Genomic DNA, 27,968 nt, shown 5'->3' on the forward strand with positions numbered 1-27,968 from the left:
TTGAATATTTATTTTTACACTATGATAAGGAAAAGTAGTTACTAATTGTTTAGAGTACGTAATTACTAATAGTTTAGACTGTATATAATTTATTATATTATTTATTTATTATACTATTATGCTATAATATTTACTTATTATACTTCATTTCTCATTTCAATATTGTTGACAATTGGTAACACTGGCAGTTGAATATTTATTTTTACACTGTCATAAGGGAAAGTAATTACTAATAGTTTAGACTTTATATAATTTATTATATTATTAATTTATTATACTACTATGCTATAAATTTACTTATTGTACTTCATTTCTTATTTCAATCTTGTTGATATTTTGTAACCTTGGCAGTTGAATATTTATTTTTACACCATCACACGTAAAGTAAATACTAATAGTTTAGAGTCTAAACTTTAGACTGTATATAATTTATCATATTATTAATTTATTATACTTTACATTATACATTAACTTATACTTTATTTTTCATTTCAATATTGTTGACAATTGGTAACACTGGCAGTTGAATATTTATTTTTACACTATCATAAAGAAAAGTAATAACTAATAGTTTACAGTAAACGTAAAGTAATTACTGATAGTTTAGACTGTATATAATTTATTATATTATTTATTTATTATACTATTAAATTTACTTATACTTCATTTCTCATTTCAATGTTGTTGACAATTGGTAACACTGGCAGTTGAATATTTATTTTTACACTATCATAAGAAAAAGTAATTACTAATAGTTTAGAGTAGTAAAGAAAATATTTATAGTTTAGAGTAAACGTAATTACTAATAGTTTAGACTGCATATAATTTTTTATACTATTTATTTATTATACTATTATATTACTATACTTTAATTTTCATTTCAATGCTGTTTGCAATTGGTAATCCTGACAGTTTAAACGTGAAGTAAAATCCTGACCATCATCCGTGACGTGATTTTTAATAGTTGATGTTAATTTGTATTTAATAGTTATAAAATAAAAGTGCAATAAAAGTACAAAGGAATCTACCATAAAGTAAATCGATTTTAATTATCGTTGTTATTTCATGAATACCAGCAGCATTTTTTTCCAATGTAAACATCAATAGCGAAACAATTGCGAATGTATGTATCGATGGATGTTTTGATTTGATAATCTAACTATGCACTTTTATCAAATATAAAATTATTGCACATCTTGCATCCCTCTCTAAGCCACCTACTGTTATGTCGGAGCACGTGAATATTGGATTCAGTCGATCAGTTATGTGATTTCGGTTATGCGGATCTAACCTGTAAAGTGTTGCTCGATTATTTTTAATTTTTGCTTACGGGATTATCAGAGAAATCATAAGGACATTTTGTTTAAAGCCTAGTGAATAAGTGTGATTTTAAATTATTTACTATCTAAATTTATTACGACGTTAACGAAGTGTCAACATGGTGGACATGGTGTGTTAGTTATAAGAAAGGACAACCGCGCACTTCAGGGGAGGAATTTTGGTAAGTCAAATAAGTTTTTATTTATTTTATTATTCTTATTGATTTATATATGAAACATTCCAATTATAGAACAGTTAACGAGTCGGTAGCAATTAAATTGTTCTTGTTAGTCGAATTATAATACAAAAGTCAACTATAGTTCTGACCCTAGACAATATAATAATTATTATGACATTAGTCATGACAACTTATAAAGGCATGACGCCTTTTGTCAGAATTGTTGCAATATAAATCTATTGAAATGTCAAAACGGAAAATTACGTATATGTTCACATTTTATTATTTTTTCCAAATGGAAGTCAGTCATTGAAAAAAGTCGGAATAAAGATTACGTGCGTTTTTTCTTTCTTGAGCATTGTTCTTCCTAAGTCAATGATTTTAATATATATATATATATATATATATATATATATATATATAAAGTTGTTCTTGGGCATCCATACAATATTTAAAACGATTTTATTGTGATATCATACGTTTTGGGTCCTGATTCGACCCATCTTCATAAATTAAAGAGAAATACTAATAAATTAAAGAGAAAAAACACGAAAATATATGAACACCAATTGATATAACATCAAGTTATATGACAATTTTTAATAAATAATAAATTAAACAAAATAAAAATAAAATATTAAATTTCTTTTCTTAGAAAAAAGGCTCTTCTCATAAAGACATGTTTTCATTTGGAGTTTATTTTATAAATCAACTTTTTACAAGTTCACTTGTAAAACAAACTCCACACAAATAAAAGAGCCTTTTTTTAAAAAAGAAAAGTATTATTTTATTTTTATTTTGTTTAATTATTTTATTTTGTTTCATTATTTGTTTATTAAAAATTGACATATAACTTGTTGTTATATCAATTAGTGTTCATATCTTTTCGTGTTTTTTTTTGTTTCTTTTTAATTCATCTATATGCACTGAAATGGATCAAATCAGGACCCGAAACGTATGATATTACAACAAAAACATTTTTCTACAATAAAATCGTTTTAATTATAGGATGGATGCCTAAGAACAACTTTATCATAATATTTCACCATCTGAAAAAAACCTCTCGCTTTATATATAGGGTCTTCAGTGCCCGCAAGCCATTTTTTCCCTAAGGCCTCCTCTGTTTTTTAACAATTTTGGCCATTGAAATTACATGAAAAGTACGTTATTTTTTCAATTACTATTTATTAAGTATTCTATAGATTATATATTTGAAAAAAATCATATTTAAATTATGTATGATAACATATTTTATTATCCAAATCTCGTGATGGCGCCCCGTCGACGATGCGCCTGTATTTTTCGCATGCAGGGTAGCGTTATAGTCAACCCTCCGTTAACGCGGTGAGTGCGTACCGCGTAATATGGAAATCGACCTTTTTAGAAGCTTGGAATTAACTATATTGACTATTTAGTCAGGCAATCCATTGCGTGTATAAAATAACAAAAGCTATTTAAAGATACATTTTTAACTCAGTTTTATTTAGCAATCAGAAATACATAAAGATTCCTATGAGCTAAAGTGACAATATTTATGAGTGATGCCTAAGAAGAACTCCAATGAGAACTTCTCAGTTTTACAATTAATATGATATATTAGACCTAATCTAAGACTAAGTCTAAGGGCCATTGTCGTTTCAACCTCCTAATGCCAAAAGGTTGAGTAATGTCAACTATAGAAGGGTTCAAATGTGAGTCCAGTTTGCGCTTGTATTTTTCCTTAACTTCTTTAAATGTTAATTGCACCGTTTTCAAGTTGAGGTCGCTGTGAATGGTTTCATTTGTCACGTACCACGGAGAATTAAGAATTGTACGTAAAATTTTTGACTGAGTTCTCTGCATTATAGCTATATTAGATTTGTAAGCACATCCCCAGAGCTCAATTCCGTAGGTTTAATAATGGTTTGGTTTGGTTTAATAATTGATTTATATAGCAGCAACTTAGTTTCGACAGAGAGCTTAGACTTTTATATGAATCATTTTTTATTAATCAAAATTACTGACTTTTGTTTCTATGTATTTTTTTCCTTTGAGCTTTAAAAAAAATAGCACTTCTTCGTTCGTTTTAATTATTTTTGTTAATTTTAATTTTAATTTTCGAAAAACCGAAACAACCCGGGACACAAGGCGGAAATCCGGGAACGTTCCGTCCAGACCGGGATGTATGATTACCTTTTTTATAAGCCCTTTATAAGTATCCCGATTTGTTGTAGGGCATCCTAATATGAGAAGCCATTACAAATTCTTCAATTTCATGCATATTTGCCAAACATTTTACTTAATTTTAACAAATAATTTAAGAATTAATCATTTTTTAAAAGCAAACATGCATTGCCCTTGTGAGCTCTATTGTCCTCATAAAGTATCAAGAGGTTTTTATATTTTTAAAATCGGCGCAAACGTTTTCGAGAAACCGCCGACGAAAAGTTGATGTTTTGGTTTACATACACACATACATTTTCCAATGTTGATCTCCAACGATTCAGAATGACTTGAAACGTCGAGAAAACATAAAATTAGAAAACCGGATTTTCTGGCGAAAATACAAACTTCTACCGGGAATTAGTGAACAGTTTGAAATGAATTTATGTGATTGAAACATAATTATAATAATTAATTATAATTATAATTGATAATTAACATTATAACGGTTTTTATATGTTAACCATAAATTTGAAACTAAAAAAATTCAATGCAAATCTCATTATTTATAATATCCTGTTTTGCAGGGTATCATTTTACACAAGAATTTAAATTCTTACTAATTTAATTGAATTTATTACATTTTTTGTTCAATGCGTGAGTTACTATAATATAATTTACTAAATACTAATTAGTAAATTATGTGAAGAAATTTTAAATTTTATAAAATAATCCACTGTTCTTCATCTGATGTCTTAACTGCGTAACTTATTCTCGATTGACGAATATAATCGTCATGAATCGTTTCTGACTGCACAAAACTGTTCTCAAAATTAAAATTAAAACAAAATGAACATATTATAATTGATTTATATTTTCTAGTCAACTACATATTACAAATTTCGTGTGAATAAATATCTACATAGACTTGAAGCTAGACATTTATACAGAATGCTTAATATGACTGCGATGTTTGAATACTAATGTTTACAATAATTTATACTTGAATTAAACCTATGATAAACGCGTAGTCACAGAGAATATAATAATTTTAGATATGTTTTCATATACTTTTCTAAACTAATCACTTCATAATTGATACATGAGCAACACTTTCAGTGCATTTTTGATTATTAAACATTCGTTCACGTTGCGGCTCTGTACAAATATAAACTTTGGCAATAAATAGGGAGTATGTAGAAAAAGGCTGAATATTTGTGCATTTTCAGTAAAACCTTATATGAAAGACATTCAATTAATTAATCAAGCACATCTATTAATACAGAATCGGTTGAACCACGTAACTAATTGAATATTTTTAATGGGTCCTGAATTAAAAATTAATTAATAAAAATCAGCGTTCAGCCAAAATGACCATATGAGAATGTAGTCACAACCTTGGCGAATTTACAATGCATTGGTCGATGTTTGATTCTAGAATTCTAAATAGTTTAACATGGATATATCACAACTCACAACTTATAAATACTTTGTGGTCATCGGTCTATTAGCAAGTGATGGCTATTATAATCAATCGATTAGCAAATGACTATTCAATTATGTTTATTCGATTTAGTTTTTTTATCAAAATTCTCTTGCTAACTTTATAACATTATATGGGTTAACCATATCGGTAGATATTTATGATTGATAACACTTTAAGATTGTTCTCTTAATGAATAAAAATGTGGCAATATCTAACAATAAGAAATTGCATTCAATAGGAAAAAATAACCCAATGACTGTTAAACAAAACATTGAACTAATACAATAACTCTAATGTTGTTTTAAATCTGATGATTTTTCGTAAAGAAAATTTTATTTAGATTTACTAACTAATGACTTTTAGAAATTCTACATGAGTGTATTTATTCATTGCTCTTCTCTTTAACAATATTATAAATTTGTGCACAAATAGATTTTGAATAAGGTATTCAACATTTTTTTAATTAGTTCAAATCATTTTATTTAACCTCATTACTGAATATTTATGTAATTCGATCTGAAATCTTTAACAGAAATAAATCTTACTAAAAAAAGATATTGAGTAATGAATTAATTCTTTACCAAGAAGTAATGCAATGCAATGCAAAGCAATTCTCGGATGTCTTATAAATTTAATTTTAATCAAAATGAAACTTTACAATAAATAAAAAAGTATCGGAAGTAGATTTTGGATGCTGTTAAATACCCATTACAATTGCGAGAAGTAAAATATCTTTTTTATATAACTATTTTGATCTTATGGTAGTTTTGCCAGTTTATAATTTGTGAAATTTATTTGAGGTATAAAATTTGATTGGCTGTGATTAAAAATACTGTAACATACTTGATATATATGCCATCCTTTCAATGATATGCTGATAAAATGAATGCTACTAGTCAATGTTTTTAAAACAATAAGAAAAATCCAAAGTCGATCACATATTCATGACTATTGTAAAAATTAGAGTATTGAAATATGAACAAAATGAAAAATACTGATTTAACCATGATCATGTGATATACTGACAGTAATATACATTTTATCAGCACACCCAAAATATTTTAAGAGTAACATGTTAAACATTCATGTTTTCAATTCAATTCAATAGTTTTGATTTAAAGTGTTTATATGTGTATATATTTCTTAATTGAATGTGTTCATAATCTCAGCTCTTGTTTCTGATATTCGTGAGCTGTATGTTGATGCTAGAATCAAATTTCTGATTTCACTGATGACTTGTTAGTTTAAATTTAGCTAGTTGGAATAGTTTATTTTTGATACGCCGCACTTTAATATTAAAAACTTGTATTTAATAACAAATAACGAATATATTTATGCATTATTTTAATCGCAAATCAACAGTCGAATAACATCACGATAATTAATTTTTATAACTCCTACTTAGTGCTACCTAGTGACTAAAAATTTATCAGACATCAAATATATAGGCATAATAATTATTTTAAAACTAAATTAGTAGTAGATAAACATTGATCATAGATATCTATGTACACAATACAATAATTGCAAACAATATACATTGAAATAACATAATAATGCTGATAGCATTATTTAATAGAATTATTATGATGTATTATGAGGACCTATTGTTGTACTCATGCGGAATTCAAAAATAGGTATCATAATATATCGAAAGATAACAATATTACACAAGACTATATAAATGTTCCACACAGACATATGTCATAATATATTTAAATATATTTACAATTTTCTTCATAACTCTTCAATAAATAATTACAAATCTCATGCTCCAGAGAACCCATAGACTTCCAAAACTCGAACCTCAAAATCACCACTTGCACACAGTGGGGGATTGTTAAATGTTTGGCAATGATCGGTTTTGCCAAAGCGAATGTTTTCATCCATCCAAATCGCTTGCCCTTGCCTGAAAATAGAAATAATTATATAAATAATAATTGAACCTTATATTTCTTTGGATATAGCATATAGTACATGTTATTGTTGTTGAAAAGCTAGGTAACTAGAAAAAAATATATTTATTGTGAGCTATGAATTGTTTATCATGAATCGATTGAGTTGGGGTTGATCCCAGGTTTACTATTCTGGGATTTTGATAAAACTTTGCATAGTGAAATAATTGATAGTCAAAAAGTACATTTCATAATATTATAGGCCTATGAGAAGTGGTTTATTTTAAAATTCTTATTAATTTAGACTTACCCTCCGCCGATCGTGATCATTTTCGAATCGGCTGCCATAAACAGTTCAGCAGCATGGCCAAGTGACTCTTTGTCACCACTTCCCATTCCTACCCAAGGATACTTGGCACGTTCTGGATATAATGAAAATAAAAATGTTTCTCCCGTTCCAAAATAAGCTTGTCTGTTTCCTCGATCATCTTTCATATTGCGCTCATACCAACGGGAAGAACAGTAAGCACCAAACACCTATAAGAAAAATAATATTAAACCCAATTAAACCTTTATGTACAAGTTCATATTCTTTAGGCTCAATTAATTATTCCCAGGTTCCCCAATTTCAGACTTCAAGCATTCATTGTCAAAACAAGTCAAAACTGGTTTTTTTTTTATTTTCGGTTTCTCAAAGTATAAATATTGTAGGAATCAGGTGAACATTGTTTTTAGATTTTTATAACAACAAAATGTCGTGACATTTCTAGAGTTTTGTAATGAAAAAATTTTAATATATTTTTATACATATTGGTGACCAACGACGTTGAAATGAAGATGCAAATATGCGCGGATCATGAATTTACAAATATAGATTCTGGTGCAACGCGCTAATCACTGGTCTTCCATTGGCTACCCTAAAAGTACGCCCAGTCCTCGGGTCATCAGGGGCTAACGCGTTTACAAGCCCTGGCACCGGACTTCCGTCGGTATATTTATTCAGTATGTCCAGACCTCTACTCATCGCTGACACCATAACTAGTTCTGACTACCAGTTTTTCACCGGCCTATTTTTTATGCCAAGACTTCAGGTCATATCAAACAAGGGATGTCAAATTCACAACACTCCTACAATCGATCTTCCCATCAAATAAATACAACGTGTTTCTGATCACCTTTCGAACTGGCTTGAGATCAACATTGAGCGGGGAGTATGTGGGAATCAACTGAGCATTGTTTTTGGATTTTTATAAAAACAAAATGTCATGGCATTTCTAGAGTTTTGTAATCAATAAATTTTAATATATTTTTATACAGATGGAAATTATCTTTTATAAATTTACTCATTTCCATAATATAAATAATTGTTTTGCTAGTATTGTACATAAAATTTTTGCAACATGCACTCATTTAAATATGTATTTTTTGAAGTTGCGTCATCGCATATTTTATATAAAAAGTATGATATAATTTCTCAAATTTCTATTATTATATAAAGTTTTTTTAATAAAAACATACCTCGTTATTACATGTTTTGATCATTAGTAACGTCGGTTCATGTTGTTCGACTCGGAAATAGAACGTTGTAAGAGAACACCCATGTTCTTCTGTCGTATAAAGTAAAATTGGCTGATACATCGTAATTCTTACTGGTAGCCAAGACCAAAGCGTAAAAAGCTGAAATATTTGAAAACTTCAGTTAATAAGGGTTTTGATAGTAAAATCATAATATAAAATACTAATGATAATTAAACATTTAAAGTAAATAAAATTATATACTATACTAATTGTAGCACTAATTAAAATTAACACATACATCGACTAATCCAGACACTTACTTTCTCCTGATCTACAACCTGAGAATTGATCCTTTGAATGGGATAAAAACCCATTGACAAAGCACGAGGACCAGGTGAATGTTGTCCCTTAATGTTTTTAGCAAAGCAGCGTGAATAATAAATAGAAAATTTAACATGTGACATGAAACCAGTTGTGACTCAATGGGTATCCTTGTAAAACCCCATATTAATGTGATCGAATCCAATCTTTTATTGGATATTTTCAACCGTTTAATATATATGATCAATGAGCAATGAAGTAGCTCATTGAACATAAATTGTTATATATTTCACTCTATAGCGATTCCAAGACTGATGCTTGTTTTGTTTATTTAGAATTAAATTTAAATGCGATAAGTACAGAAAAACGTAGAAGAAGCTTCTGATTCCGTAAGAGTACATTTTAAATACATAAACTAACCTCTCTAATTGTGAGCGTGTGAGACATCATTTGAATGTTGACTTGACTTTGACTAGTCGGCAAGTTGTCGTTGGATCGTGATCGAACCAGGTGCCGCGATCCATTTAATACTGATCTACTTTTCAGAACCATTTCTGTCTTGATAAAAACCCTCGATATGTAGGCTGAACTGAAGTTGAAAAAAAAACATTAATAAATATTTACCTACATGCATGTGCCTGGAATTTTTTTTGTTATGATAAAACATCGTTGACTACGTTGACTATTGTACCTTAGTGCTCTAATACTGAATGAAGTCCGCAATAATTTTGTCGGAGAAACGGGAATATTCTGAGAAAACTTCATGATTGCACTTTCCGCCCCATTATTGAGTTCATTTGCCCATACTGAGTTCTGGGTATTGCAATGCTTATAGAATAATTGCAAAATTGCAATCGCCACTCGATACCAAACCTGGTGAATAAAAAAATATACTAAAAATGAAGAAATAACAAAGATTTAAAAATATATAAATATGTATGAGAATGATTAATTATTGATTTATTTCATTTGCTACTATTGAATACTGGCCTTGGATATCCAGTTGCAGTTAATTTTTAACATATACTTTGCGCAATAAATGTATCGATTTGTGCATTAGTATAAACCTGCGTAAATGAAAATTGTAGACTATTAAGTAAATTCGATGTTAGATATCATTTATCAAATCTCATTATTTAAAATAAATATGGTTTCGAATATTAATATCTGAGTAATAAAAATTGTAAAAAAACAAGTTATATTGTTTCTTGTATTGTCATTTATGAACAAAGAAGTCTTTTTGGGCATATAAATCCGAGCATAGTTCTCCCTTATCCCAAGATTTCAAAACGATAAATTGAATTTCATTTTTATAATATAATAGATTATCCATATCTTGTTCCTTATATATTAGTTTTTATCTCAGTTGATTGAGTGAGAGAAAATAACTTTGTAAAATATTTGTTATAAATAGCATTCAGTTATTAGTAATAACTGATTACTGCTTGTGCATTGATGTCTCCAATTCTATTCATTATGATTTAATCCTTTGCGAACTCTTTTCCAAATTTAATGTTACCACCACTATAATTCATCAGAATTTTCCATATGGATATCTTTCAAATTTATGGATAGTTGAAAAAATTTAAAAATGTTGATTTACTTCATTGTTGAAAATTGAAATATACTTTTCTCTACTCAGTGGAAGTGTGGCAGTATACACACAATTTCATGCTGGAATGTGCACCTGTCTATTTTCATTATACTTTCACCATTTTAAAAAACTGACATAAAAATGGCTAAAAATCTTATGTACTTTCTACATTATTCAAGAATTCATTCCAAGAGAATCTGAACAAAATTTTAACTTCCTCGTTGAGTTATCATAGATCTCCACGTAAAAAATAAAGTATCGTATTATTGTTAAGTATTTGAAGAATTGTCCTAATCATTACCCACTCAGCATTACTCACCACACTATCCACTCTCAAATCATTATTTGAGATTATGTACAATATTTTACTTTGGTCTAAATATGCTTGGCGTCAAAATCAGGATCTTTGGTGAGAAGCATCTGAACTGCTATCAATTTTCAATATATATTAGTGTGTTTAATATAAAATAATTAAACTAGTTCAAATAATTAGATATATATTAGAATTTATATATTTTGTTACTAGCTTTCTTCTAACACTCTTTATCTTAAAGTACTCGAGAAAGTTTTAATTTTCGTTCTATATATTTCTACAGAAATTGACCACCCCCAAGGGGTAGTGGGCAACAATGAGTTTTTATATAGCGCTGTAGATAAAATATTTTACGAATAAATGACAAATACAAGAAACAATAAATGGTTAGCAATGTATACTTCATGTTGAGTCATTAACCAACCTTATTCATTACACGATAATCAATAGAAATCATTTACATCAAAATTTTCGAACAATATTTGTAATATCGTTTACTGTAGTTTGAAGTTATAAAATCATAATAAAAAATAGTTATAAAAACCTTAATTCCTTCATGGAAGAAGCAGTCCATTACACGAACAAGATGTGCAAATGGCAGACCAGCCAAAATCCACCACATCCAGTCCATGTATATTCGTTCAACTCTGGATTCAGAGCATTGTCGTGTTAGATATGCTGTGGCAGCTTTCTAAAATAAAATCCATGAAACATTAAATTTTATTTTAATTAATTGTGAACACACTTAGCATAATATATTAAGATGACTTACAGCATATTTTTTCGCTATCTGCATAACTGTTTTCCATGTTACTTCATACAGAAGCTTAGTTTGTGTAATGAAGACTTTGTCACGGGCAGCAACAAGACTAGCCAGGCAGTGATAACATTCCTCTTCTGAATAAAGTAGAAGAATATTAAAAAAATATTAAAGTACACAATTGACAACAGAATGTCGATGACTAAAACTAAATAAAATCAGAAGAGCTAAATAAACCCAGAATCACCGCAAAACTAATTATCTTCTATATAAGGTGGAAATCCAAGTAAAACCATTGATTTTGAAATGCTATGCAAAAAAAAGTTAAGGCTTCACAATAAACACTAAAGATTTCAAATCCTCAACTTGGATATAGCAAAAACGAGTATAAATTTCATCTTGGATAGGCACGACTGAGATTCTGAACATAACGAAGAACAATTAGGGTACTCACCTGACATGAAATGAAGCAGTAATGTGCATATAGGATAAAGACTAGGACTGTACGTGATATCTGGACAGGCATAACCAAGAACCGATACGACTCTATCGGCCACACCTCTTCCTCTTAAACTTAAGTGGTATGGCAAGCAATGGGAAGCGTCAACGAACTGCGGCAGTAGGATGGCTTTATTTGGCAACTCTGTTGTTCCAAACACCTAAATGAACAAAAAAAATCAAGTTAAAGATTTCTTCCTACAAGTGTTGTAAATACCATAACATATGGATTAAATAACAAAAGAATACGTATCAGCAGATCATACAGGGTCCGGCACTCCAAGTGTAACCAATTGAAAAAGCCATAAATTCAGTTTAGAAAATTACTTTTACTCGATTCAAAGTACAAAATGTGTAAAAATAATACAACATTTAAAAACAATTCACTTTTGCTCGATATTATCACCCTTTGCTTTTACTATGGCCTTTAGACGGTCCAAAAACAAATCGCATTGGGCCGAACGTGACTTGCAGGTATTTTGGCCCACTGGTTTCATGGATTAATATTTTATAAACATTACTCAAACTTAGTCCATCGTTTTTATTATTATATATTAGGACGAACTAGAAAGCATTTGTATAAATTTTAGATTGGAATTTTGTTTATTATAAATTCATACAATTTTCCTCAAACCCTAAGATAAATCTCCAAAGTTTTGAGTAACTGCTTACAAATTGTGAGCTTCACTTCATAGCTATTTTAGTTTTAGGTCAGAATTTATTATCATAAGGTCAAGATACGGCAGCTTGCATACAAAAATTAAATAATAGTTTACATTACAATTTCAAATTTAGTTTTCTCCTAATCTAAATACTTTTTATTGGCAAAATTTATAAAGAGGGACTCGCCCGTAGGTAAGCGGTTAAGAGCGACGGGACTTGTTTCAAGAGGTCCCGGGTTCGATAGCCACTTTGGGCAGCCTGTTGTCAGGTAACATTGACAACGATCTTCGCTTGGAAATATAGATAGCAATATGTTTCCAAGTGAAAATAGCCCCTGCCCGGCATTGCTTCACCAATAAAATGTCAGCCCTGTTAGATTAATTCTAATAACAAAATCATCAAATATGGATGGATTACCATCTAAAAAAAATACGGAGTAAGGAGTTTCAACCCAACAGCTCACAGCACGTAAGGTTCTGATTGCTGTTTTTTTTTAAAATAAAAAAAAATAAAAAGAAAAAAATTATGAAGAAAAGACTTTAAATTGGTGAATATTGATTGGATAAAAATTACATGTTTGATTGTTTATTAAAAATGAATGGCTTGACTGTTGAAACTAGACATAAAGGGCAATTTGTTGATAATTGTCTTAATCACTTAGTCAATAATTGTCTTAATCACATTTAAGAATTAAAAATCAGCAACCTTTAAAATGGTTGCGATCAAATTTTTAACCATTTATTTTAAATATAAAGTTTATACTAAATTTCGAATAGATATCTTACAAACACGCTTATAATTTCTGTATTGTATTCATTATAGAGCACGAACACGAATATACAAGGTGTATATTCTAAAAGCGCAAACCATTATTCCAAACTTATTTCTATAATTAAACTACTTGTCGTAATCTTGTAATATTTGTTGGCTAAAACAAACTACTTCTTTCGGAAGATGAAAATGATTTCGAAGAACGGATACCTTAAAGCATCTATTTAAATAAAGGTCTAATTGAAAAATTATAGCTCCGTTACCTAGGATATATAATATGTATATTACAATAATAAAATATCGAATTGTAACATAAAATTTTAATTTCAAAATAGCGAATGCTAGGATCTAAAAGCTTTTTATTATGAAAAATTAAAATTTAACACTCTGATACATTAAAAATATGTAATGAATATTTTATAAAACGCATTCTATAAACTCTATATATTTAGCACAAGTTAATATTGTTTGCAATGTATTATAAACGTAATATACCCAGCGTATTAAATAATATTGGGAGCGTCGTTTTAAAATTATATTCAAAATTCAAAATCTAAGATCATTTTAACTTTGTATGAAGCATTATAACCTCTATTCTCATGGTTATTAACGCAAACCTAAATTTGGACTTTTGTATTTATAAAACTATCTGAAACCTTTAATATATATTATAGGTTTCAGATAGTTTTTATTCCATCAGTTTAGTTTTTACCTGGTTCACCATATCCCAATAGAAACCATCTAACATGGTCTTTCCAATTTGGTGTTGTGCGCAGAGCAAAGGCCATAGCTGGGAGCGCACGATGCTGGTCACCGGCCATGAGTTCTCTCTTAGAGCTAATTTCACTTCACGTTTACGACCTTGCGTCAATAAGGTTTTTATGTCTTCAAATGATTTTAAAGACGGCTTCTTTCCTGTAACGGTAATAAAAGAATTATCTTAACACACTATAGGCGGGCAGCGTAAAATTACGTTCTGCGAGGACTGTTGCTTATCGGCGGGCAAGGTATTATTACGCTTTGAATAGACTAACTTTAAAAGCGGGTCAAAATACATTTATTTGATCGGTTTGCATATGACATTTGGTACTTTTTTCTAGATTTAATTAGATTTCTAGATTTACGTATTGAAAGACTTATGGAATAAGAATAAGGATAAGAAACAATATGTTTTATCTTCAAGTTTCTTTTCATGCAAGCTACTCGCAATTTGTTTTGTAGATAAATATGCAGAATTTACAACAATAAAAGGGTGTTCAATATATATTTTATCAAATATTTCAGTTATTAGTCAGATTTGTATAGTTCAACTTTTTTTTACATTGTTATTTGCAATAATAAAATAATGGCATCGGACAGCGATAGTAAAGTTTGCGCCGATAATTTATCACAAATTCGAAGTGATTTTGATATCACTGATTTTGGTAGTGTATGTCAGAGTGATGAAGATTTTTTTCATCCTAGAACACGTAGAGTTTTAACGATTATTTTCAGAGATTCTGAAAATAGTGACAGTGACAATGAAGAAGTGGAGTGGCCAAAATTTGACAATTCTCCAATTATTGAATCATTTTTAGGTCAAAGCTGTTTTGCAACCAAATAGTGTAATTGAAGTGGTTCAGCTATTTTTGCTATTCGAGTCCCAGCACCTTTTTATAAGGGTGATTTTTTCCATAAATTTCACCCATGTAAATAGTAGTTTATATATCTACTGTACGTTAAATTTTTAACTTTCCATAGATTAGTTATAACTAACCTATATATAGTAATGAGCGGAAAATCAAGAATAACTTTTTTTGCATTTTTCCACGGTTTGGAGTTTGGAGGTTTCTGAACATTTTGGCATACCTCAGAAAAAATTGATGTGTCTATGTGTGTGCGTGTGTGTTTTTGGTGGCCGCATTTTTTCGTTCACGTTTTCGGGCGCACGGATCAACCGATTTGAATGGTTCAAAAAACATTCGATTCTATTGCTATGAAGATGTGCTGATTAGCTTTTGGCAGAACCAGGTCCAGCCGTTACGGAGATACGGAGCAAATAGTAATGATTGGGAGAAGTCGTGATCAGTTTTTGGCAAAGGCAGGTTCAGCCATTTCAAAGATATGAAGCTAAATGTAGACAAAATGTCAGTTTTTGAGAGAAATAAGCATCCGAATTGAATGATTCAAAAAACACTCTGATTATGTTGACGAAACAATTGCTTTAGGAAAAAAATATTTCATTCAATACTCAATATTCCTCGAACATTTCGTTACGATACAGGAAGTTTCAGCAATTTGCCTTAAGGTACGATGCCATACGCCACTAGATTTTGTTAGTTTTATGTTCAATTATGCATTAATTAAATACATTTTTTATAGTTCAAAACAACCAGACGGTTTTTTTTAAAAAACAGAAAAAGAGTTATAAAAAAAGTGTGTTTAATGTGACAGCCAGTTGTGTTCATGCGAGGCGACGGAAAGAGCACTCGTGTTACTCGCGATTTGCCCGCTACACATATCAGTTTGGTCCGATGAGTAATTTTACGGGGCCCGCCTATAGTGTGTTAAGTACAAATGCTCAAGTCAAATTTAATATGTAATTGATTTTTCTTAGTTTTGCACATGAATTATTTGAAATCAAAAAATTATAAATAATCCCTAAACCATATAAACTAAAATATTATGGTCGTGATTGTGGCTGTATGATATTCGAAACATTTGTACCAAGGTGATTTATGTGTTGTTCCCATAAAATTATTGAAATGTGTGATCTCTTGCAAGTCTCTCACACTATAATCAAAGAAACGTTACTAATTAATTTAAATGTATCTTGTTTTCTTAGTGTTCACTTCTGAAAAGTCAATATATGTTATTTTTAACCATTTTCAAAGGGGTGCACGTGGACAATCTCATATCATGATCTAGTTAGTTGTATTCTTCCTCACTTGAAAATATACATCACAAATGTTTCCAATAGAAAATGATTATATATATATTAGGCAAAGGGGCAATAATTATGATGAAATTTCAATCACATTTATTATCGAGGCTTTTAAATTTACTTAATTATTATTTTTTAGTCGCAACTATAATTTTATTATTAGGTTCATCAAATTTCTGTTCATATCGATTAATTGATGTATCAAAGGGGGGCTCACTTTAAGGACGTTCCCCCATTGCAATGATGATTGTAGCCATATTTATTAATGTTTGCTGTGATAATAAATATTGCTAATGCCAATAATAAAAACAAGAGTAATTTGAATTCTGTAAAATGCGCGTAATTTTGACCGATAAAAAGTTTTAGTATTTATTCATATAAATTCATCATAAATATGTGTTTCAAAATTAAAATCATTATATTCTTGTTTTGGTTAATTCTATTGTCTTCACCCGTAATATATCTCAATCACAATCGAATCTGTTTTTATAAGATTTTTTTCGTACTGAATTTCAATGGTGATTTATATTTTGTGGCTGCTTATGGGTACACCTACGACGCATTTGTTTAATTGTTGTTAATTGTATTTATATTGCAAGCAATTATTCGTGTTTAACACGTTCAAATACCAATTTAATTTTCACGAACAAGTTTGACTAATATTAAAATAAAATCCTAAACAGTGGGACGAGCAATAAAAAACAAAAAATATTCTTTCATATATTAAATATCACATGAGTCGTGTTAAGGCAGCCCTGGAGTAATAGAAAACATTTGTAGGCGAATGCGAAAAATTAATAAAAAAATATTCAGAAATTGATAATTAAAATTTTTTATAGGAGTTAAAATCTGAAATGATTTTTGATATTTATTCAAAATTGATTTCGTTAAATATAAGCCTGGGGCAAAAAAATAATATTTTTCGACTATGCCTAAAAACTCAAATATATTTTATAATATAGCCTTGCAAACTTAATATTGTTTATAAACTTTGGATCAGTAGAAATAGAAATTTTTGACGATTCCTGAAGAATTTCATATATTGTATAATGCAATCTTACAATCTTTATGCAGTTTATCATCCATTTGATGGCATAATGCACATGAGCTTTGTGTGAGCTGTATTTAATATCACAAATAATAATCATAATTCTTAAGTTATTGTGATAAAATTGTAAATTGTTTGGATGCGGATAGAATATTTAAAAAAATTCAATAATTATTTTAAAAATATTTAACATTATTCGCTAGTTTTTTTAAACAATCTCAATAAATCTGGATTAAAATTTAATTCAACTATTATTTATTCTCCTGGAGCAAATGATGCATATAAACAAATTCAAACGATCAAATATCCTGATTCTGAATATGATTCTGATATCTATGAAACTACAATGACAATAGAAGAAGCAGATACAATTGTATACAATGTTTATATTATAAAAAGCTGTCAAAATAAATCATATGATCTCAAATTACCTGTAATACTAATATTAATGCATTCAGTACCCCGCGTCGTCCTTGAAGAGCTGTCGTTACAATCATCGTAGTCAATTATGTTATAAGAATTTCTACGATTGCAATCTTGATTGAAGTTATACTTGTAATGCATATTATCTCCGTCACTAGTCAACATCGCAAATTTAGCACATTTATAATCACCTGACGGTTTATGACGTACTGTTTTAAAATCATATTTCCGGCAGTAATCCTAGCAATTTAAATTCATTCATAAAACGCGTGCCACTCATCGTCTCAATGATCACAATAAATGCAGATAAATGACCAAAAGCTGGTTGATAAGTTGCACAAAATTTAGTAATAGAACGAATTTCTATGAATCACTATCTAATGTATTTTCAGATTTTTTATTTATAATAGGTAAACACTTTTACTAATGTTGTTAATGTATAATGTATTAAACAGGATGTATTAAAAAAATATTATTAGGATTCTATAACCACACCGCTAATATTAAATCGTTAGCACAAAAATATTTGATTTTATATAAGATATAGATATAGATATTCCACGTTTAAAATTATGCATATATTTTATTAACTTCCCGTAGGGTAAGTTATAGTAATCGCAAAAAATCGAAAATGAAAATTTTTATGTATCCTTACGTTTGTATGTGTGTTCGGATACAAATTTTCGTCGACGATTTCGAGAACACGGATGAAGCGATTTGAACAATTCAAAAAACATTCGATTCGTATTGGTAAGGAGACGTGCTGATTAGTTTTTGGCAAAGGCAGGTCTAACCGTTGCAAAGATATGGGGCAAAAAGTGCCAAAAACGGTAACTTAGTTTTTAGGAGAACGGAGCGTCCGATTTGAATAATTCAAAAAACATTTTACTTGTATTAACAAGATGAAGAACTGATCAAATTTTCATGAAGGCAGGTCAAGCGGTTTCGGAGATCTAGTAAAAAAAAATAAAAAAAAAATGCCATCTGGCGGTCAAAAATGATCATTAGGCATATGCACATCAAATTATCAGATATTTTATAGATATTTTAATAATAAGTATTAAGTTTGTTTACATTTCAATGCTTATCCGTTAGACGGCGGTGCGGCGCTTACGCGCATCGATATTTCGTCTCTATGCAGTTAAAGCAGTACGATCGCTTTGAAAAAACGTTCAGAATTTCCAAAATATTTCAAAATACACTTTTCTTCAAAGTCTTTTTTTTCTCAAAAAAAAGTAAATTTTTGTCAAATTTATAGTTTCTTAAAAACCTAATTTTTCAGAGTAAATTTTTTTCAAAAATGTTAATCTTTTAAAAAAAAAAATTTTTAATTTTTTGCGCCCCACTAGTTAATATCATTTTACACCGAGCAGTTTGTTTCTATACTTATTAAAATAAAATATATAAATTGTTCCACCGTTTCTGGTTTTTATTATTTATGATTAAATTTTTCTGAACTAAAAGCCTACTTTTTTCTTCAAAAACTATTTTTTAATATTTTGTTATTTATATGTATATATAATTATAACAAAGATTTTATAAATTAATCTTTAATTCCAAACGTTTAATTTAATGTCATCATCAGTGGATATTGAAGTCGTTATCTTACACCTAAAAATGTGTACACAGCACAAAAGTTAGCACTAAATTTTACACTAACTTGTCAATAATCAGGATTTTCTATGTTCCTTTTTTGTGTAAATAGGAAAAATAATGAGAATTAAAAAGCTAACGTACTATTACAATAAGTTCGTTTGCAAAAACATTAGCTTCAGTGTCCGAGACCTATATTTTGGATATATTTATTAATATTGTATTAATTAATAATGCCTTTTATGTTAATGATATTATAATTTAATATAACAATAAAAATGGCATGGTTCTGCTAGAATGGAGAATCAACATTTAATTACCCTCATCTCACCCCAACTGAAAAAATATTAAACGAAACAATGTATCAACTATATAAAATGATTGAAATATGAAAATGCATCCTAATACATAAAAATATTTATGACTATGAAACTAGATAGATACAAAAATTTCAGGTTTAACACTCTAAAACAAAGAAAGGATAAGTTAGTTTTGAAAGATAAGTTTTCGAATGAAAAAACTAAATAAAAATTCCAAATTAGAAATGAACTAAATCAATTTTATTTTATATTTTATAGGAAAAATTTATACTATATTGTTATTGCTGTTTCATTCTTTTCCTATTTATTTATTTATATTTTTGTATGTGTTTATATATGAAAATGAACTATTCCAAATAAAATAAATAAATAAATTTCAAAAATAAAAAAATCAGACTACATATATTGTTGCATCGACAAGCTCTTTTTTAATCTGAATTCCAAAATTAGAATTTCATCCCATATATAAAATTTATCAATCAGTTGCATTTATTTTTTGCTGAAAACAATAGCTGATTTGATTACAAGATCACGTGAAGTCAATTAACACATACACTCCGGGACGATTTTCATAAATCCCGCTATTCGGGTTAAAGAAACAGCTTCCAGGGGAGGATAACCCTTTGTAGTGATTCGAAAACGATAAGTAAAAATGAACGAGTAAGAAAGTACCTACTCTAATTCTCTACTGCTACTTACAATCTTTATAATGTACTTTGCAGGATGCATTTGTTAAGATCACTGTTTATCAAATGTAAACCTTAAATGGAAAAAATATATGAAACGTGAAGTTTTCTTAAAATTTTAGATTCTATTTCAAACTTTTGCAGATGTAAATATTATATACGAATTTTTTGCTTCTGTAATATATAGCAAAGTCATTTCGGAGCTTGAAAAACATGAGAGTAATTCTTTCTAGCTTTCCGTTATTTATTTACGTTCATACTTTTGTATAAATAATTTGCTAAATTTGAGCGATTTTTATGTGCAGAAACAGGCTAAACGTATTGGAATAATTAGAAAATATTAATCAAAATATGACCAGTTGTGATCAAATGATCCTCTTTAAAAGCACTAATGAATAAAATTAGGCATAAAAGCATTTCTTTAAATCAAATACTAATCCTATATATGTAATGATTCGAATTTATACTTAAATGTTCTTTCTGATTTCATACTTAACTCTGATAATAAATAAAGCACATTACATTATTAATATTGAATATTATGTTTTAATTACATTGATCATCAAATATTATTAATGTAATGTACTTGATTTTATTATTTGTTGTCAATGTTGATTAATACACAAAGTGAACACTTTTAAAATATACTATCATTTCCTTATCTCATCAAACTCTACAAAAAAAATATGTTTTTACTACAAAAAGTTGATGAAAATTATAATCAATTTTCCTCATTTTTGTAATATAGAAAGATGCCGCGGCACGAAAAAGCTTTCGAATAAAAATGCACAAATAAAATATAATTGACATGAATCTCATAATAGAGAATTATATTTGAAGATTTTTTTAAAAAAACAAAACTCAATTATCGAATAATTGACTGTGTTTTGTTAACATCATCGATAACATTATAGCTCAGGTATAATCACGATTTAATCACATTTGATATCACCCACCTAATTATTAAAAGTCATCTTTAAAGAATTATTTTAAAAAATCTTAATATTTCCCTCGATTATGAAATTAATTTTTTGTTTTACACAGCTTTTTAGTTTAGACTTTTACAATAAACAAAATTAAATCACTTTCACTTAGAAAATATGACTAATATGGCAAACGTTCTGAATGTTTGAATAAAAAACACTAACTATAAGCACAAAAATTAGGCTAAGAAAAACGCGAAGAGTGAATCTATTGATGCGCACGGCATATAGTTTCTGTTAGCACATTTCATAACCTACGCGATAATTGAGGCATATTTAGCGACTCTAATATATTACAAATATAGTATCATGAGTTTATAATAAGATTATACAAATAAACATACGTTAATGGATACTAGATGGCTCCAACCGTTCCATCTATTAATACTTTCAAACCTGTAATTTCATTTTTGCCATGATCTATTTACGTTCGTTTTCCTGATATTTTTTGAAAATCATGTAACACTAATAACACTAATAATTTACTTAATATAGAATAATAAAAAGCTAGCATATGTAGCATTTTGCCTTGAGGCAAGTTGCATGAACTTTCCGATATGTGTAATAAATGGACTTAATTAATAAGAAATCAATATATATTTATCTAAGTGATCCCGAAGTATATCGAGTTATGGTAGGACATTTAATTTTTTGAAATCAGTGTTTTTTGTTGAGAAACATTGACAAAAAATAAAATTTTCACACACACATGTATCTCTTCCAAATTTGATATTTAACGATTTAAAATCACTTGAAAAGTAGAGAGAACACAATGTTAGCGAATCGTTTTTTTCTGGCAAAAACAAACTTTTCCTTCCGCAAGTTAATAAAATTTGCATAAATAATACCCAAAATTGCATGAATAACATTTTCGATTTATTTTGTTAGTTACTGTACACAAAACTAATCAAAATCTATTCTCTGAAGTCTACTATAAAATACTTTTCTTTTGGTTTTTTCTTAGAATATGATATTATCTGAGCTTATTTGTTAGGGATGAAACATGACAAAAATTACTCACAAATAAGCCCTGAAAATATTGCTTATAGAATATATCTGCGTTTGTTTTTGCAAACAATTTTATTTCTTAAGGCTGCAATTTCTTATTGTTTGTATTTAAATCGATTAAAAAAATGTCGATCAAATTTTGTGGTTCATACTAACTAAATTCCTGAATTTTGCTTTTCACTTCCATATTATTCGCTAATTGAGTATGGTAACAACTAAGACAGTTGGAAAGTTAAATAAAAATTAAAATCATATTGTCAAGTCTGTTTGAACTCATATAAAAAGATTCCGTTCAGCTTTTTGTTTTCGTGATGGAGAGATGTAAACGTAACTTAAACATAACTTTAAGAGATGTTTTTCGCGTAAGAGTAAATTTTTATCTTCATTTTCAATTCTTATTTTGAATACTATTTCATAAGTTTTACAACTTCAATCTGTATTGAATCATAAAAAGTAATTAATTAAAAATTATCTTTAACTTTGAAGAATTTATAACAAATTCAATTATAGAGAGATTCAAGTATAGAAACTTAGAAAGATATACTTTCATACAAATGTTTCTTGTACAATTATGTATAAGAACATCTATCTATATTAATATATTTGCATAGCAAAGTTAATATGAGGGAATTAATAGATAAGAAATTTAGTAAACATTTGGATGGCTCTCTGGCAGTAAGATTTCGCAGTAACTAATTCAAAGTATTTATATCAGGGCCTCGTATCATCCTGAATATGCATGTACTAATTAAAATAATTACTAATCGTAGAGTAGTAAGCTATAAAATTTATAGCATTTTTTAAATTATCTCTGATTCTTTGGAAAATATAAGGACTGATTCATTCATTTGAATTGTGCTCGATAGTAAGAGTAAATTGTATAAAGTGAGCTTGAGTAATGCTTTGTAATAAAGCATCGTTTGCTTCATCAGTTGGAATATTATTAAATTTGGGATAAGGTTAAAATACTACACAAATCAACTACTATAAAACGTGTTTAAAACGTCTTAAACGACTTTGTGCCTTTTTATAAATGGCAACCGAAACAGTTGTTTTATCTCTATGTAATGATTTCAAATACAATTTCTGTAATACTAATGAATTATTATTGATGTGTGTGCATCTAAGTTGGGGAAGAGCTATTTCCACTTGGCAATCTACATTTTCAAGTAAAAACCCATGACACATCACTGTTGCCATCAGGTTGTCCGAGGCGGAGAATCAAATTTAGAACCTCTGATTGAAATCCCATAGCTCTACCACTAATCCACATGGGGGTTGGGAGCATGATGATGATTTGACATATTTTAATTATTTTAACTTCAGATTTCGAAAAACTGATGCAAATTTAAGAGTCTCGCTCTATATAAATGCTTTTATCAAATTAAATTTAAATCTCACCTGGTGAAGATTCCGGCTGGACTGAAATTTGAGTATGATCGACATGCGGGGGAAAAACCTCATATATGTTTCCCTCCTCCTCTATCCCAGACAACATAACGCCGCACTTGTCCCTTTCAGAATTTTTGAGTTCTTCTATTCCTAAAATCAATCATGGAATTTATTTATCGTTATTACAATGGAATAATTTCTAAGGAATAAAAACCACGCCTTACTGCACCAACTTGTCCTAGGACCAGAATGTTTAGAAATGAAAATATTTATTTGATTTGAAAACGAAGTCATTTGCCTGCAATTACTACATTTTTAATTTAGATTATAACTAATAAATTGGTTAAATATTGCACAAAATGCCATCGAATTTGCAGTAAACTATCTGAGAAACTGTTGCTTTTGAAATTATGAATAATTGACTAGAAAATGTAAAATTTAGCTATGCATAAATAGCTAAATAATAAGTTATAGCTTTGTATTGCCTAGTGAGTAATAAGTTATAGCTTTGCATTGATTTATCAAGTATTTCAAGTATTCAGATATATATTTATCAACTTATTTTTCAAGAACAATATTTTCCCAATATAATCGACGTTTTTCACATATTCTAAACTTGACAATTACTTCCAAAACTGATCAATTCTAATCATAAAGTGTTTCAACAAAAGACTTCATCCATTGCTCGTTTATTACAAAGAGCATCCCATAAGATGTTTTGAATTGCAAATCTTTTCTTATTCTGCTAACTAAAATGACTAATTAAATTTGATTAATAAAAAACTTTTACTACTTTAAATTTTTCCACGTGTAATAATAATTTACAATGTTTTTGTGTTTCCTATTAAGCAAACTCCACAAGATCATAAAAATATAACAAAATAAACATGATGTAAAAATAGATTTGAGTGAAGAAAATGCTTTAATCTCTTTATTTGTGAAAGATAAGCTGCCATATACATTTATATATATATATATATATATTATATATATATATATATATAATTTACTTTTCTTACTTTTCATTGCACTGTATTAATCACTGCTCTCTATATTATCTAATTTTTGGAATTAATTAATTAATTTATGAAAATAAGCATTAAATACATGAAAATTGTTTCAAATAAGCCATTAAATATATGAAAACTATTTCAAAATGAGATCAGAACATATCTTCGATTTGAGACTTGATCTAAGAATAAAGTAAACGAACTTTTACATAGTATTTCTTGAATTTGTACATAGTATTTAAAAAACATAAGCTATTGTTCTTTGTCTAAATGCATTGTTGTTATTTCAAGATTGAATTAAAATTGTCTTACTACAAATGGTTGTAGTTATTGACAGTTTTAGAACAATGTACTTTCCTGCAAACAATGCAACAAAATTGTTAACAATTTGGCATTATGTTCATATATGAATCTTCGTCAATTTGTTAATAATAATGTAAAAGTTTCCATCGATTTTACAGTGTTTTTAAAAATTTAAGGAAGTGTGAAATGTAAAAAATCACCTTGGTAAAAAATCTTCTGTATTCTGAAAATCAGACTAGTAGTTTAATTTGGTGTAAGTGGCATTTTGCCTTAAGGCAAGTTGTTGGAACTTTTCAACATGTAAATAATCGAGTTAATCAATAACAATGCAAAACAATATATTAATTTGCGTGTGATTTCATAAGTGTACCAGGTTGCTGTAGTGCATTATAATGATGTAAATTACTGCAGGTACATAATACAGTTTTGTACAAGCCATTCGATAAAATGGTATAAAGAGTATTTTTAAAAAGCGCGGCCCATTAATCCAAACTTAAATTACTTTTTATAATTAAACCACTTGTCGCAGGCTTCTTCGAGTCGAGTTTTATTAAAAGTATTTTAGCAATCAATTACAAACAAACGACCCTACCAATCTTTGGCAAAAAAATGATCAGCGCGTTTCTCAAATCTTAAGAATATTTTTTGAATTTTCAAAATCGGTTCAGTCGGAGTTGGTTCATTTATTAGCAATTTGCAAAAATTACTTGGTTGCTGGCACAAAATATAGCTCTGACTGCAACAAAAATACTAAATTGTAGAAGTGAGGATTAACATATTGGCCGCGGATTTTTTTTATTCAGGTGGTAAGAGTTCAAAAGGGAGTGGTTCAATCCTCGTAAACTTTTCTTCGCCATTCCTGAATGTTTTATGTAACTCATTTAATCTTATATTCTTGATTCTTCAACAATGAAAAAAAAACAAAAACAAAGAAAGCATCATCTGTTTCTTACTTCTAATCAACTATAAATAATAAACATTAGTATTCGTTACTTGGTAATATTACTATTAGTTATTAAATTCAGTAAGTTAAATTCAATCATATAAAAGGCGCGAAACTAACTAGCAAATAATTATAACAGGTTACTGAAACCCAGCCTTATCTCAGAAGATCATTTTACCTCTTTTCTTTGTTTGAGAGGATTTTTGGAGAAAATATTAGCAGTGGTTTGGTTGACTTATGAATTGTTAAACCATTTTTTCATTTTATAACTAATAGTAAGTAAGGCATCTCTAATTATTAACGTTTTGATTTTTTTGAAGAATCAGTTGAAAGCAAAATCAATAAATTGCTCTTATCTTCCACACAATGAAAAAATACTCAAATTCATTGTGATTTTATATTCGTAATCCCTATTGATATAAATATATATTTTTATATTTATATATTTATGTAATCAAATGTACTTATCTAAAGGTATAGCAGAGACTCAATTGTAGAGTCTAATAAATGCAATTCAAATGTCATATTACATTTTAGCATAGAATTATTATTATCGGATATTTTTACCTTGCCATGTAATGCACAAAATATCATCAACCACTTTCTATAAAACAAAACAAACTCTCGAAATACATGAAACACATTTCGGCTGATTTAAAACAGTACATGAAGTACTTTGACAGACACAAAACAATAAATTATTGAACATCCGCACAACAACAAGAAGGCGTATTATATTATTATTTTTCACAGCACATTATTATCGCACATTTGTCCTAAATTGATACGAAATGAAAACTTAATAAATAGGACCGTATCAAAAATTATTATGAATTATCTTCTATTATAATCATGATACTGGTGACAGATTAAAGATCTATTGACAGTGTTGACAGCTGTCAAGTGACAGGAAGGGGATATTTTTCATTCTTTGCAATATTTGGTACTCAATTTGACGTTTCACTATAATCTGGCAACTCTCTAAAAAATGGCACATTCTTGATTCTTTTAGATTTCAGTTAATGAGTAAAAAATGTTATCAAAAAGTGAGATTAGTAATGTAGAAGTTTCAGCATAGAATTTTTTCATTGGAAATTGTCATCGTTGATTTAACAAGAAAATTAATTATTCACGTGGCACATCGATCTGGATCACTATGAACTCTTTTTTAATACTTTTCAATCAGCATATAACCATAACAATCAATTTCTGCTTAATTTCATAAAATTCAACACAATTTTGAAAACGATTGTACCATAGCAAAGATTGTGGATGGATGTGTTGATACCTATGTATATTAATATGTATACTCTTTTTTTATCTTTATATTAATCTGTACGAATACTATATGGAAGGTTGGTTAAGTATGTTTTTGTCAAAAGCATGGAAATGATATATAAATTAATGAAAACTCTTAAATGAATGAATCATATAATACTTTAATGAATAAACGCCTATAAATTAAGTTTCTTTAATTTTTTGATACTACTGCTATAATTCTAATCTGCTAAATACTTAATCTTTTACTTTGTATAAAACAGATTCGTTTAACATGAAAGTTTTTGCAAAACAACCATAGTATTATATGTACAATTAATGCTCTGAGTCTGCAATAAAACAAGCACATTGAATCTTTGATATAAAGTCTGGAACTTTAAAATAAACTAAAAAAAATAAATGAATCTTCTATTCATAGTTATATTTATTTTATAAAAAGTCTTAAGATTAGCTTATTTTAGTAAATATTGCAATAAGTGCATTTCATCCGATTTGATCATGTAAATGCCTTCCACTGCAAGGAATCTTACAAGATGTATATATAATATCTAATTTCATGCACGATTAAGTTACTTCTGATGCAACTAGTGATACAATAG

At 28.5% G+C, this 27,968-nt stretch overlaps 2 protein-coding genes across 5 annotated transcripts in view; one reads left to right on the top strand and one right to left on the bottom strand.

The window, feature by feature from the left end:
• Window positions 1-27,968, top strand: part of LOC113386825 (acyl-protein thioesterase 1-like) — an 87,764-nt gene that overhangs the window by 28,341 nt on the left and 31,455 nt on the right. Inside the window, exon 1 of one of the 2 annotated variants that reach the window (XM_026624587.1) lies at window positions 1,189-1,501. The exons of the other annotated variant lie outside the window; for it this stretch is intronic. The gene's annotated coding sequence lies outside the window, so the exon portion shown is untranslated. Of the gene's footprint in view, window positions 1-1,188; window positions 1,502-27,968 lie in introns of those variants that run through there. 2 annotated transcript variants of the gene reach the window in all.
• Window positions 6,299-26,910, bottom strand: LOC113386823 (TBC1 domain family member 24). 3 transcript variants are annotated; one of them, XM_026624584.1, is made up of 12 exons: window positions 26,659-26,910; window positions 23,845-23,985; window positions 14,172-14,374; window positions 11,982-12,186; window positions 11,540-11,664; window positions 11,312-11,458; window positions 9,552-9,733; window positions 9,281-9,449; window positions 8,860-8,946; window positions 8,540-8,698; window positions 7,332-7,558; window positions 6,299-7,035 (listed from the first exon to the last, which is right to left on the bottom strand). In XM_026624584.1, exons 2-12 carry the CDS (start codon window positions 23,939-23,941, stop codon window positions 6,894-6,896), a joined length of 1,743 nt encoding a protein of 580 aa, XP_026480369.1. In that variant the 5' UTR covers window positions 23,942-23,985; window positions 26,659-26,910; the 3' UTR covers window positions 6,299-6,893. The 3 variants fall into 3 exon arrangements, with proteins under 3 accessions (XP_026480369.1, XP_026480370.1, XP_026480368.1); XM_026624585.1 differs by lacking the exon at window positions 8,860-8,946; XM_026624583.1 differs by lacking the exons at window positions 8,860-8,946; window positions 23,845-23,985; window positions 26,659-26,910 and adding an exon at window positions 17,862-18,096.

The sequence above is a fragment of the Ctenocephalides felis genome, unplaced genomic scaffold, assembly GCF_003426905.1.
Source record: "Ctenocephalides felis isolate EL2017-DRISC unplaced genomic scaffold, ASM342690v1 CF-g0.4_SCAFFOLD_03571, whole genome shotgun sequence".
NCBI classification, from domain to species: domain Eukaryota; kingdom Metazoa; phylum Arthropoda; class Insecta; order Siphonaptera; family Pulicidae; genus Ctenocephalides; species Ctenocephalides felis.